The 13,482-nt window shown below is 44.6% G+C and overlaps 1 protein-coding gene across 1 annotated transcript in view; it reads right to left on the bottom strand.

Annotated features, from left to right (window-relative positions):
• LOC115314117 (DENN domain-containing protein Crag) overlaps window positions 1-13,482 on the bottom strand; it is a 77,126-nt gene that overhangs the window by 12,235 nt on the left and 51,409 nt on the right. Inside the window, exons 28-34 of the mRNA XM_029973163.4 lie at window positions 12,773-12,829; window positions 12,313-12,658; window positions 11,315-11,503; window positions 10,205-10,406; window positions 6,998-7,049; window positions 2,973-3,237; window positions 2,034-2,236 (exon numbers count right to left, since the gene is read on the bottom strand). Of these exons, the coding sequence (XP_029829023.2) occupies window positions 2,034-2,236; window positions 2,973-3,237; window positions 6,998-7,049; window positions 10,205-10,406; window positions 11,315-11,503; window positions 12,313-12,658; window positions 12,773-12,829 (1,314 nt within the window). The remainder of the gene's footprint in view (window positions 1-2,033; window positions 2,237-2,972; window positions 3,238-6,997; window positions 7,050-10,204; window positions 10,407-11,314; window positions 11,504-12,312; window positions 12,659-12,772; window positions 12,830-13,482) is intronic.

Raw genomic sequence — 13,482 nt, 5'->3', positions numbered from 1 at the left:
CCCATAAGAAAGGACGCTCGTTTGGTGCCCGCGCGTGACCACAAAGAATCTCTAGGCGTCCCGACTGACAACAAAGCCAAGGAACGTCCCCCAGTTTCGGCACCGACGCAATAAAGCGGTGCACAAGCCCACAGACCGTGTAAACGGTAATGTAAAAGGCCCGATCGAGAAAACGAAGAGCGTTTTTTCGACCCCGGTGGTAACAGAATGCGAAAGTTTGAGAACATGACGTTACCCTAAAGAAATACAGGATCCAGGTAACAATCATCTTCTCAAACTTTCGCATCTTGTCAGCGTCCCATTCTCACGGAGCTTCAGCTCTCCGAGACACACAATTTTTGCAGGCTGAAGAGCTGCGTCTTATTTCCTCAATCAACCCCTGTACAAACTAGGCAGCATTCGGCTCAAACTAAAAGCGCGCTTTGCTTAGGGACAGGGATGGTTGAGAGCATTTGGGAGCTTGAGGAACTCAACAGCACGATGGGGCATCTCCACATTCCTAGGAACTCGTTTGAGAACCCACGCCCTAGACCATTGGGTTGCAACACGAATTTCTGAAATAGGGGGCGGCTCGAAACGGGCAACTGGGTCCAACGATTCGGATCTAGATGCTTGAAGCGGCAGCAACCATTCACGGACAGAATGTTTTCGCGCGACTCTCCCCTGCGGCGATGACAACGATGATTGAACACTCTGCTCTGGTTTGCATTACACTGTTTACCGGACAAAATGGTTTCGGGGGAATCGAAGAGTATTCTCGACGCTATTTAAGGGGAAACTGAAGCCATTGTGTATTTGAGGAAACACACTTAGATCGTCTTCGTTTGGCCTCCAGAATCTCGAATATCGAGATAAAGATATACCGTATTTGCACGAATATAACGAGAGTTTTTTTTCGAAATTACGTGCTCCAAAACGCACCTCGCGTTATATTCGGAATCGAGTTCAGCCACGAGGCGCGCGAGTCTGGAGAAAGACAGAGGAGAGAGCCATCCCTCCGGCTTAATGCAAAATATTCGGTGTGAAAAGAAGTGGGGGTGTGGAAGGGAATTTATTAGCTATTGGGCCACGTGAAGGGGCGAATAGAAAACATAAAAAAGCATTTTTATCGGTTTTGTGTTTGCACAACGTGCGCACGCCGCAGAAACTCGGCGCGCGCGCCCGCCATGCGGGCACTGGCCAATTCGAGCCAAGCCAAGCCGGGCCAAGTCAAGCCAAGTCAAGCCAAGCCAAGACCACCAACCGCGTTTACGCAATCGTGCAACACGAGCACGGTGAACACGAGGCATTTGTTTATGCAGAGGGACCAGAACAAGAAGTGTGATCGTGTTTCGGATTCAGCAGTCTTTTTTTCTGCCTGCGCTTTGTTTAGTTTCTGCTCCCGAGTGATCTGGTGTTTATGTGTTGGTGCTTCTGCTTGGTGCCTTGTTTGAATTGTGGGCGGCCGAGGAGCTCGCACGGAAGAAAAAGGAACTACCAGACAAGCAGGTGCCGTGCTGCTGCTTATCTGCGTAGTCGCCAAGTTGGTTTGTAAACGGAAGGAGCTGAGCAGTGAGGATGAGTGCAGCCAAAACATAAACTGATATTTCTTCTATTTCCATTGACTTTTTACATCTGCTATGCCCCCGAGTGCGAGAAATTGACGCGGCTTCGGTTCGCGTTATAATAGTAATAATATTTTTTTTTTCTTTTTGAGGGCATCAAAACCTGCCCTCGCGTTATATTCGTGGTCGCGTTATATTCGTGCAAATACGGTATACACTAAGATCAACCTCCATCTAATTTTTTGAAAGAAGTGTTTCAGCTTCTCTTTAAAGACATAAAAACATGCTACCAACCCTTGACTTAGTGTCTTAACAGCATAGGAAAGCTTATAACTTTAATGACGCTGACAACAAGATGCAGCGATCCGAGCTTTAGCGGTTGCCGCAGGTGAATGTGAGAGGACTGTGTCGCCAAAGTTGCGACGCCAAGATGCAGGTAAAAACTGTACTGTCTGAAGCAGGTTTTCTAGCCGCGTCGTTGCAACCCACCAGCTCCGAGCTAGGCGGCCCATCCAGGGAAATGAGGTCTTCGGTGGCAGACGAAGATGCCGTGGCGAAGGGGATGTCCATAGGCTCCGACAGCGTCCGGGGGATCGAGTCCGTGCCCGAGACGGACAGGAACCCATTGTCTGCACGTTTGGGGCTGCCCAGCGGCGTTTCCGTGCAGGACTCTGGGGGTCTCGCGACGTCCGCTGGAACACATTGTTATGCAGAAAGTAATGCAAACGAGACTTTAAATGGATGAGCGGAAAAATAGTGTTTGGCAGAGAATTCCACAACCGGAATTCTCGGCCAAACGACATTCGGAGGAAACTAGATGCGTGGGACGAGACCGCCACCCCGGGAGAGCAGAAGGAAAGGAAACTAGGCACGCAAGCATTTGGAATGACAATAAAGAGACGGCGGTGCGAGCGTAGACATAGCCCACGCGAATCACACAGCATCAAATCTTTGAGAAACCTTTATTATCTACGTGAGAGTCTACTGATCTTGAAAATGGTGCCTCTTGATAACTAATCTACTGAACAGACCTATTGCTAAATTACCCAAGCATCAAGGTGAATGCAGGGAATGGTGTTCCATGTGCCGCACGTGCCAACGTCTGCAGCAGTAACTGTTTTAAAGCAAAAGCGCAAAACAATTGGCATCTTGCACGCGGGTTCGTCAACGATCTATTTCGGTTATTTACTTTGAACCTTTTATACGGGGAAGACGTGCGTCTGCGGCGGTGCGAGCATAGAGTTTTTAGTCACCACACACGAAAAATCCACGAAACTCTAGCCGTTGTGTCTGGCAATAAAAAGTCCCGTAACAGCTATCGCCGTTAAAAAGAAAGAAAAAAAAAGGAAGGAAACTGCAAGCATTTGGCCAACCCGTAAATTATGCTGTCTCGTGGGTTCGATGCGAGGGGAAATGGGCGAGACTGACCCGCGTCGGGACTCTCCTCGAAGAGCAGGAAGGTCTCGTTGCCGCTATCCACGCTCCCAGGCCTCGAGTTCCTCCGCAGTGCCTCCTGCTGGCCGGAGGGCGTGCAGGGGCTGGCCTCTTCCGCCACCTCTGGGGATTCCCGATGCGCCGAGGCACGTTCCAGCTGCGTCGGTCGCACGAGCGTTGGGGCGCTCTGCAGGCTGTCCGAGGACTGGGCCGGGCTGAGCAACGCGCTCCCACAGCTCTCTTCTTCCAGCCGGTAGTCCTGCGGAACGACGCCGAATCGAATGAATTGCCGTACAGAGAAACGAAAGCTAGAGCATAGGGTAATACCAAATTCATATATTTTTTGAGAGGCTGCGGTAGGAGGTGCGCCACGCAGAAAAACGTAACAAGCGTAACTCTTTTGGGCCGACCTACAGATAAAAACAGAATGCCAATGCCACGTGGCAGCTTATTTCACGTCGACTTCAATGGGCGTGAAGAACTATGATGTATTTATGTATTTAAATATCGACCAGCATTCAAAGTTGGCTCTAAAGGACTATCTTGAGATTGAATTGTGAAAATGCAACAGGCAATCTCCGTCAGCGAAAAAAAAAGGGATGTTGCAGCTCGATTTTGAATACCCCAAAGTTTGCTTTCTACAGTCCAAACAGTAGAGAAATTTTCCCCTTTCTCTAAGGCGACTCATGCAGCATAGCAACGGAAGAAGTAATTAACAACTCCATTTTAAAGGAGTTCGCACAAACTTAAGAATGGGATATTTTACAAGCCTTGTGGGTCTTTGAATGCCAAGCGTCACCAGTGCTATTACCTCTTAACGAGGACAAAGAAGAGAGATACAAGGGACAAGCACTGGTGACACACATGGAAAGAGATACACTGGACAGCGCTTGTACAGTTTCTCTCTCTCCTTTGCCGTCATCCAAGCCGCGCCGTTTTCCCCTATGAACTCCTAACAACTCGCTCAAACGTCCATTCTAATAGGTATCATCTAGCAAGATGAAAACGAAAGTTACTGTCCACTTTCCCCACCAATAAATAATATTTTTGACGAGTGTTTAGGCCCGAAAAAGGCACATAGCTAAAGAACCAGGAAAAGGCTGATTCGTAAATGTCTTTGTATGGTAGGCGTCAAATTTTGAAGTAGCAACATTTAAATGTAATCAAGTGAACTGCGCACTTTACCAACTTGCTATATTGTGGTGTGACTGTAGTAGCTGTCATGCAGCGAGACTCGCCAGAGAAAAACATACCGTATTTACCCGAAAATAGGTCGACCACGAAAATAGGTCGACCCCTATTTATTGAGCCCATCGAGAATAAAAAAAAATAATTCAAATATAAGTCAACCTTTCTTTTTTTTAAGAAACAGGGGAAAGTTAGGGCAAAAGGAACAAACCTTTATTTACAGCACTCTCAGCTAAATCACAGGGCGATGTCAAAAACTTATTCATCGTCAGAACTTTCGGACATATCATCGTCCGAAGCTTCGTCAGCTTGGTAGACATCCTCGCAAATTGGCAGCAATATCTCACCGACACCGTTGTAAAATGACGACAAGAAACGAAAGAAGGTGGAGACGGGCGAGCAACGAAAGACCAAATACAAAGACACGAGCAACGCTGCGAGCACGCGACCCGCCGAAAAAAACAAACTAAAGTACCTCCGTTTTTTTTTTTTTTTTTTGTGCGCGTTTGCGAGGGGAGGAATGGAGCGCATAGGAGGGCCAAGTGCATGGCGCATCGCGTTCTTCTCTCTCCCCTTCCCCCTTGCCCAGCGAGGGGAACGCTACAGTCATGATGGCGAAACCAACACCTTCTCTAGGAGGTGTTGGCGAAACCCGACGCCGAGGGAATGTGCGCGAGAGCCGTAGCCGGCGGCCACGGGCTGTCGGCTGCTGCTGTTCGGTTGTTTTTGTGCATCAAAAGCTTTTTGAAGCAAGAAGCCGCGCGGCTCTACCGCGACGCCGGCTAGGTGATTGATAGCTCCATACCCTCGGTAGCGTTTCAAATTTTGGTCGCGAATTAGGTCGAAATTTTTTGGTCACGATTATAGGTCGACCCTTAATTTTTGACAACATTTCCGAAAAAAAAAGGTCGACCTATATTCGAATAAATACGGTACTTTGTTTCACTTAAATGTGCATACAGTAAAACCTCGTTATAACAAAGTTGAAGGAGCGGTCGTAATTATTTCGTTATAACCATTAGTTTGTTATAGCCAATGTCCATTTCTTCCCACTATTAGTAAGCAAGGGGAATTATGATTGCTTTGTTATATCCATTAGTTTGTTATATCCCATTTTGTTATAACGAGGTTTTACTGTATTACAGTGTTGCTATAGTCAACTAACATGTACTCACATCGAGCACTGAACAGAATTTGGTTTTCTGATTGCGGAAGACGACTGCAGCAGTAGATTGGCACAAATGCGAGGAACTCCGTGGGGAAAAATGCAGAAACAAGAAAGAATCCCGACATTTTTAAACCCTGAAGGGTGGGGAATATTGTCTGTACACTTGCATTAAGTTAAAAGAATCTTGTGAAGTTTCTCACGCAGTGATGCGATTGACCCAAGTCATTTTGTCGAACCTCTTAGGGCAGCCAAAAGTCAATTATGGAGCGGTAAAAAGTACTTTTGCAGCACAAGCACACACTTCATTTTTATTCATACCACTGTGAATATAATATATGTTAAGATTTGCGTGTTGGTCTATGCAACTAAAAAAAACATGTATGCTTTGCCCTCACACTTCTGTGCAATGGCAGGTTGGTTTCCTTAAACATAGAACTAGATGTTTAGTTGCACATAAAAGCACTAGGCATGGCAACAAGATGCTGACCAATGATGAACAGTATGAACTGCTGTGAATGGTCATTTAGCTACAAAATAAAATGTAAACCAAATAGTACATTCCACTAAAATAATGATAGAATAATCTTGAGCACACAAATTGATGTCTCATTTAAGTTCTAAAGGTTGTAATAAAACAAAAATTCTTAATTCCGATTAAAAAAAAAATTTGACAATAAATTATGAAAATGACTGACATCTTGTATGTACAACCTCATAATAACAAGGATTGAGAAGTGAACGATAAGTATGCCTTCTTAAAAAAGTCCAACCAAAGTTTCTAAGGGTTGTTTCCCGAGCTTCCTCCTACTGCTTCATTTAATTTAGTTTTAGTTTATTCTACTGACTGTGCCTTGAACGGATAAAATATATATAAAGGTGACAACTAAACAATGAAGTTCAGATAAAAATAAGCTTATTTATTTATTTATCTGGTTCTTCGTGCCTCAAAACGACCAAAGTCTTTGTATGAGAGTTCGGCTTGAAGGATTTTCTGAGACCTATAGAGCACTTCATGTAAATTTTCATGCGAGTTCCCTCGCCAAATCACGAATTTGAAAAAGATGTTGCTAGAACACCGTAGTCTATCATAAAAAATAGCCCCAGTATAAGTCAGAAATGTTTACTTCAACTAAGAGTTGTCACATTAATGCTCACAAAGTCCCTTTTCTTCATATAGCTGACGCTTGGGTGTTTAACGTCCCGCTCTGGGGGAATGCACTTGGATGCACTGCGGCGAAGCAAGATAAGCAAAACTGCGACGCTTGCTTCCCACTTACCGCTTCACTGCAGTACACAAGAGCGCAATAAGAAGCGCGCTCAAAAAAGTTAACTTACATGCCAGAGCAGACTTGGAACATGAGAGATATTGCAAAACTCCAAGTAATGTCAGTGTTTGATACTGATAGAGAGATAGAATAGAATAGTATGTTTGTTGCAGGCTAAAATCGAAAGCTCTGAAAATTTGTGCAAGCCTACCGTAACGATCCGGACATGTGGCGGGGCCTGAGCCATTGTATTTTCAGTATTTAATAACGTGAAATCACGTTTTGGCGCAATGTTGATGCAAGTTCCTCACATTTGGGCTAAATGTAGCAGGATGTAGCGGGGAAAGCCCTTTGGCGCAGTTTGGCGCAAATGGTGCAGCAATCACATCACTGCTCACCTTGATGCTAACAGTGAGCAGGGGCACCAAGGTGTCGTTGCAGAAATAACACCTGCAAGGAAAGAAACAATATTGGAAGGAAAAACTTTCTAGTCTGACCTTAACCACACCTGGGTAAAGCCCCCTAAGCGCAACCTGGTAACTACAATTCCGCTTAGAAGTTCCACAGAATCACATAGTACTGTATTTGTACAAATAATAGCCACACTTCTTATGAACAAAGCCTGTGGCCCTGATCAGCAGAAAAATAGCAGTGATTTACGACACAAAAATAACGCCCTAATGCGAAATTGATATCTGCTCAGATTGAACTTTTACAGAGAATCGGGTTCTCAACCTTGTTATTCGCCGTTTTCTTTAAGCAGAACATAGTGATTGGCTGTATGTGTGCTTTGCAAGAAATCGACGCAAGGGCCTAGCTCGTGAAAAGTGCGGCTTTTCCTCGAGCAAATACGGTATTCATACAATTTAGGATAAAAGTTTAGTCCAAAAAGCAGAGCTGTAGCATAACTAAGAATACTCAAGCTACTGTAATTAGTTACACTGTTAGCAACTAAAGTACTACATAAATTACAATGAAATTTAAGTGACTAACTACACCTTAATTATACTTTAGGGGCTATTTCTAATTTGTATGCAAGTTCACCAGTATTTACCTATTGCATTTATTCAAATAAAAATCAACCATTTTTTTTTTCTTTCGGAAATGTAAAAAATTAGAGGTAAGATCTACCATCTTGACCAGAGAGTTTCTAACTACATTCGTGACCAAAGTCACAGCGGTGCTCATGTCTTTATATCTGGTCTTTCGTCGCTTCGCCCGGCTTCACCTCCTTCGTTTCTTGTTGTCGCCATTTTGCATGGTGTCAGTGAGGTACTGTTGCGAATTTGTGAGGATGTCGACGAAGCTTCGGACGGCTATGACATGTCCGCAAGTTCTGATGATGATTAAGGTTTTGGCATCATACTGTGATTTAGCTGAGAGCACTGTAAATAAGGGTTTGTTTTTCTTTTGCCCAAACTTACCTCTGTGTTTAAAAAAAAAAAGAAAAAGAAAAGGTAAATTTATGTTTGAGACGTTGTGCTGTGTTTGTCCCCTTCCGTGTTCCTGAGTCTTGGGTTTTTATTACCATGAATCACCACCAACTCGCTTGTTTTTTTAAGTATTGTTGAACCTATATTCCAATTATATATAAAGGCATCATGCTATATTCATGGTCAACTTATATTCGAGTAAATATGGTAGTCTCAATGTTAGCACTATACGGTGTCAGTGCTAACTCTGCCTTGTGCAGAGTGTTGAATGTAAACAGAACCATGCCAACATCTCTTCTACCTCGAAAACTGTTGCTCAGCAACCTCGGCACACATCTCGACATTGCGGGATACCTTAATAGCAATATAAATGCAACTTAGTTCCCATTTATAAGAAACCTGCACGGTAACGACATACATTTGTCAGAATGTAGATCTATCTAACTTAAGGGGGGAGGCTGGTCTTTAACTGTTCGTTTTTTATTTTTCATTTATCGTGCTGAAATTTACTATACTGATGTATTTCTCAGTGATGATTTCAAATATGCAATTTGTTTTCAGATAGCTCTACTAGATCTTGAGTTATTAATAAATTTGTAATTTTAATTAGGTCCTCCTTACGGGTCTTTACTACAAAATTGGTCAAAATATATCAGAAATTTTTATAGAATTGCATTCACCAAGGCATGTTTTGTGCGGTGATGCTATTTTAAACTGATTTAATGATATTACATCTGTAAAAAACATTTGCAACCAAGTTGCATAAAACGGGAAGCTATATCTTTTTGAGACTAAATAATTAAAATTATTGTATGATATATAAAGCAACAAAAATAGCATCACCGCACAAAACATGTCTTGGTGAATGCAATTCTATAAAAATTTCTGATATATTCTGAAAACTCTTACGCTAACGACCCGTAAAGAGGACCTAATTAAAATGACAAATTTATTGGTAACTCAAGATCTAGTAAAGCTATCTGAAAACAAATTGCATATTTGAAATCATCACTGAGAAATACATCAGTATAGTAAATTTCAGCACGATAAATGAAAAATAAAAAACAAAAGGTTAAAGACCAGCCTCCCCCCTTAACAATGAAAACTTTTTCTTTTCTTTTCGGGAAACAGTTTGCTTGAGATCAGTACCTACACTATGCAAGCCCCTGAAATACCCATGCGAAGCACAAGGTCGTCTGCTTCTTGCACATTGGTTGCGATTATGTCAGGACACTGAGCTCTTATTGGCCGATTTAAAAAAATATTGGGTATACATCAAGGCATCTAGCATTGAGGTCTACACACTATCCTTTTAATCAAAGTCAACCAGACCTCGGCGTCGTTCTGACATCTCAACTCCTGCGCAAGAAGCAGACGACTTACTCTCCGCATGGCTCATTCCAATTTATTAAGCCTACTTTATGAACTGTGATTGGGTCCCTTCTGTGCGCATCTCAAATTCAACATGGTAGGAGCCCAAATCAAAATCAAGATAAAAAGAAAAATCATGAGCCGTTCCACTGTGTGAAGGTAAATAACCAGCGAAGCTGTTTAGCACACGACACAGACCCGCCCTGAAGAATCGGAGGAAACTAGACATGCGCGACGGGACTGTCACCCAGCGGAAATTAGGCACGCGCGTGTCTACTTTCCGCCACCTGGTGGAAAGTAGACACGCGCGACGGGACCGCCACCCCGGGAGAGCCGAAGGAAAGGAAACTAGGTACGCAAGAGCTTGAAACGACGACAAAGAGAGGGCGGTGCGAGCGTAGACATGGCTGACATAGGTCGCACAGCGGCAAATCTTTGAGAAACCTTTATTATCTACCTGAGAGTCTACTGATCTTGAAAATGGTGCTTGTTGACAACTGATCTATTGAATAGACCTATTGCTAAATTACCCAAGCATCGAAAAGAATGCAGGAAATGGTGTTCCACGTGCCGCACGTGCCAACGTCTGCAGCAGTAACTGTTCTAAAGCAAAAGCCTAAAACAAATGGCATCTCGCACGCGCGTTCGTCAATGCTTCGTTTTGGTTATTTACTTTGAATCTTTCATATGGGGAAGGCGTGCGCGTGCGAACATAGAGTTTTTAGTCACTGCACACAAATTCTGCGGAACCCTAGCCATAAACAGCTTCGTTGTAAAAAGAAGAAAGAAATGGACGCTTACTTGGTGTTGAGGTTGGAATCGTCGGCAGACCAGCCGTCCATGATCTCTTCGTCGTAGAGGAGAGACTTGCACGTGTTGCACTGGGAACATGAGGTCAGCCACACCTCCAGAGCAAGCTTGGTTGCAGAGGTGGGCCGTTCAGACACCGCCTCGAGGCTGTCGAAGTTGCGGGTGGCCGGAGACACAAAGGCCGGTGCGCTACCTGCAGAGACATGGTACAATGCCATTTGCAAAAAGGTGTCGTTGCAAGTGGCTTCTGTTCTACTCGCAGGCCACCAATGTTTTCGGGAGTGGGCTTTGGTTATTAAATATGTAGCATTTACAGGGCCAGCTCTTAGCACACTTGGCCATCAGGAAAGCATGTGACCTGATGTTCTTTCCGGATGGTGATGTGACATAATTTCACGTGAGGCCGTTACGTCAGGTGACAACATAACAAAGGACGTATAAATGTTATGCAATTAGGGTGCCTTTCAGCTATACCAAAGAGACGGGCAGTTTTATTTACTTACTGCAAAACAGCAAGCAAATGCCTAGCCAAAAGTTTGAGAGAATTTTAAAAAACTGGGGGATGGGTGCCTTTTGAGTCTGAGAGCAACCTCGCAGGAGCAGCACAAGGAAAGCTAGGCTTCAACAATTTACACAGCTGCATGCACGTCAAGCCCACGCTCAGAAAAGCGGGGGTGATGCAGAGGAGCACCTTGGTTGGTTAGGTGGGGGAAAGTCTTGGGCCAGTGCACGATATGTGCATCTGCTTCCTTTTTTAACGTTTTAGAGCACTTGAATTTTGTTGTGTGGTCACTCCAATGATGAATAATGCTACTTGAATGGTAATGTGCGGTAAGAAAAAAACTTAGGATGCAATAGAACAATCATTGTTCCTCGCAGGGTCCTGCAAATGAACTGTGGTGACGTCCGAGGCTCTGCACTGTACACAGACAGAGTAGACACGATCACACTGCCCACAGATTTCTCCACCACCTATAAAAATTGATCAGCGTACAGCACACACTATACACATTATTATGATACAATACGTCATGTGGTGTTATCTGGGTTGGTACATTCCAATGTGCAACAGAGGGCACGCAAGAGCGCGGCAACACTTGCCCACTGGGTGGAGAGGCACGGAGTCACCGGTGAGGAGAGAGTCCAGGTCGTCTCCCAGAAGGTCCTCCCCTCTGCCCAGGAGGAGGTCCATACTTTGGCGACGACTGGACTCCAGGGACATGTTGCTGCCCTGGTCGTCGTCTTCGAGCAGCAGCTGGTCAAAGCCCCGCGGCAGCGAATACGACGACCCTGCACGCGCGGCGGCACCACCAAAGCCTCACTTCCCATTCATTAACACTGCACAATAATAACACAGCGATTTAGTAATAATGATGTTGACATACAGTTAAGGTTTCAGTTCATTTTGACAAGGCAATGCAGGATTGTACAATTTTTTAGTGCATATGCGAGATTGAGCGATTAAAAGTAGTTACCTTCAAAATACCACCATGTATGCAAATTGACGTTAAAAGTGACACTCAGAGAAGCAAACAAAATAAACTAGAGCTACCTGTACAATGTAAGGGGAAGCATGGGCTGGATATGCCACTAATCCTACGTCTAAAGTCCCTGATTTGTCTGAAAATTTTCTAAACACACCGACAAACAATGCTGATATAGTATCCCAAATTTTGGATAAAAATATATTTTCTTTTTTTTGCAAAGGTATTGAATGTACAATTTTGGTCCTCACCATGGTTTTCAAACTGAAAGTCTCTATTGGCCACAACAAAAAAGTGATGCCAGCGGAAGGTTTACTCTTTGGACCAAACTATTTTTTCCACGAGTTTGATTCCCGCCGGGGCACGTGTAGGTTTTCATTTTCTCTTCTCAATTTACCACCCTTTTGTACGAACTGTCCCCTGAAGTATGCATTACATGTTTCATAATGGTTTCCACAGCATTCCGTTAGACTTTACGCGGAGATTTCAGCCCTCAAACACGTTCTGTGTTAAAACTTGCCCGCAAAAAAAAAAAAAAAAAAAAAAAAAAACGTTCGGAAACGGTTAGACTGAAAAAAAATTTTCCGCTGGGTGTAGCAACATGGCTGCCCTCACCCCTGGTGGGCGTGTTGGACGTGGAGAGGGACTGCTTGATCTCGGTCAGCTTGGAGGCCATGGAGGTGGCGGCCAGCCGCAAAGAGTCCACCAGGTACTCCGAGTGCTTGGCCGACAGCCGAGGCAGGGCAAAGGTCGATGACTGCGGAGACTGGCCCAAGGTCGGCGTCACGCTGGCAGGGGCCTCTTTGGACAGCGGGGCCGCTGCCACCGGGGAAGGGGTGTAACGGCGCCGGGGGGAGTACGGCAGGGTTGACGACCTTGACAACCCCCGAGGGGCCCCCTCGAGAAGCGGGGAGGGCGGGGCTGCCGGGGGAGACACCGCAGGCGCCAGCGCAGGCTTCACCTGGTCGCAGCAGAGGGGAAAGGGCTCGCGCTCCACAATCCACCCGTTTGTCTCGCAACGATGTCTCTAATCTCTACATTTTTCTCGAATCACTTTTATTTTAAAACTTCATACCGTATTTTCCGGACTATCGTCCGCACCCGATGTGTAGTCAGCAAAGGCAAACTTCAACTGAAAAAAAAGTTTTTCCTTAGATAGTCTACATCCAGTGTGTAGTTTGCAACTATGCACTGAACTACTTTCAGCAAGCGTCTAATTGGAAGCATATGTTTATTTTGACTAATTAAAAAGTCAAATAACAAATTTTAGCTAACAATCTTACCACGACGATTAGCCCTCTATATTGTCACCCAGGCCTTACAACTGGAGCACATTGCAGGAAGTGCCTAGGAGCACGCTCTGGTGCTCGTTGCTGCGAGAGTTCTGCACGGACGCATTTTACTCGCCGTCCTTAAACTGCAGCCCTGCCCCTATCCATCTTCTTTTTAACTTCCTCGTATATATGCACACTGCGCGAAAATCTTAGCATGAATGAGCGATCGACGGTTTATAATGCTTTTTTCTTACTATTGATGGGCTGTCTTTAAAACTGCTACAGTGGTAGAAAGTGCTCGTACAATCCACCAAGCTAAGCGAGAAAATTTGATGCCCGCCAGTCTCTTTTTGAAGCAGACTGCGAAAAAGTGAAATTGTTCCATGACTGTACTTTCCAGTCAGCAACGTTTGTTTATATCACGCCATAGCTAACTAGCCACATCTACGCCGAGGCCATTGTTGATCCCAACACTACTATTACTCAGCGTGGGCTATCTTTTGGTGTGTAA

This window comes from Ixodes scapularis, unplaced genomic scaffold, assembly GCF_016920785.2.
Source record: "Ixodes scapularis isolate PalLabHiFi unplaced genomic scaffold, ASM1692078v2 PGA_scaffold11__112_contigs__length_91849675, whole genome shotgun sequence".
Taxonomy (NCBI): domain Eukaryota; kingdom Metazoa; phylum Arthropoda; class Arachnida; order Ixodida; family Ixodidae; genus Ixodes; species Ixodes scapularis.
Note: the sequence above shows the minus strand (reverse complement) of the source record. Positions and strands in the feature narration are given on the sequence as shown.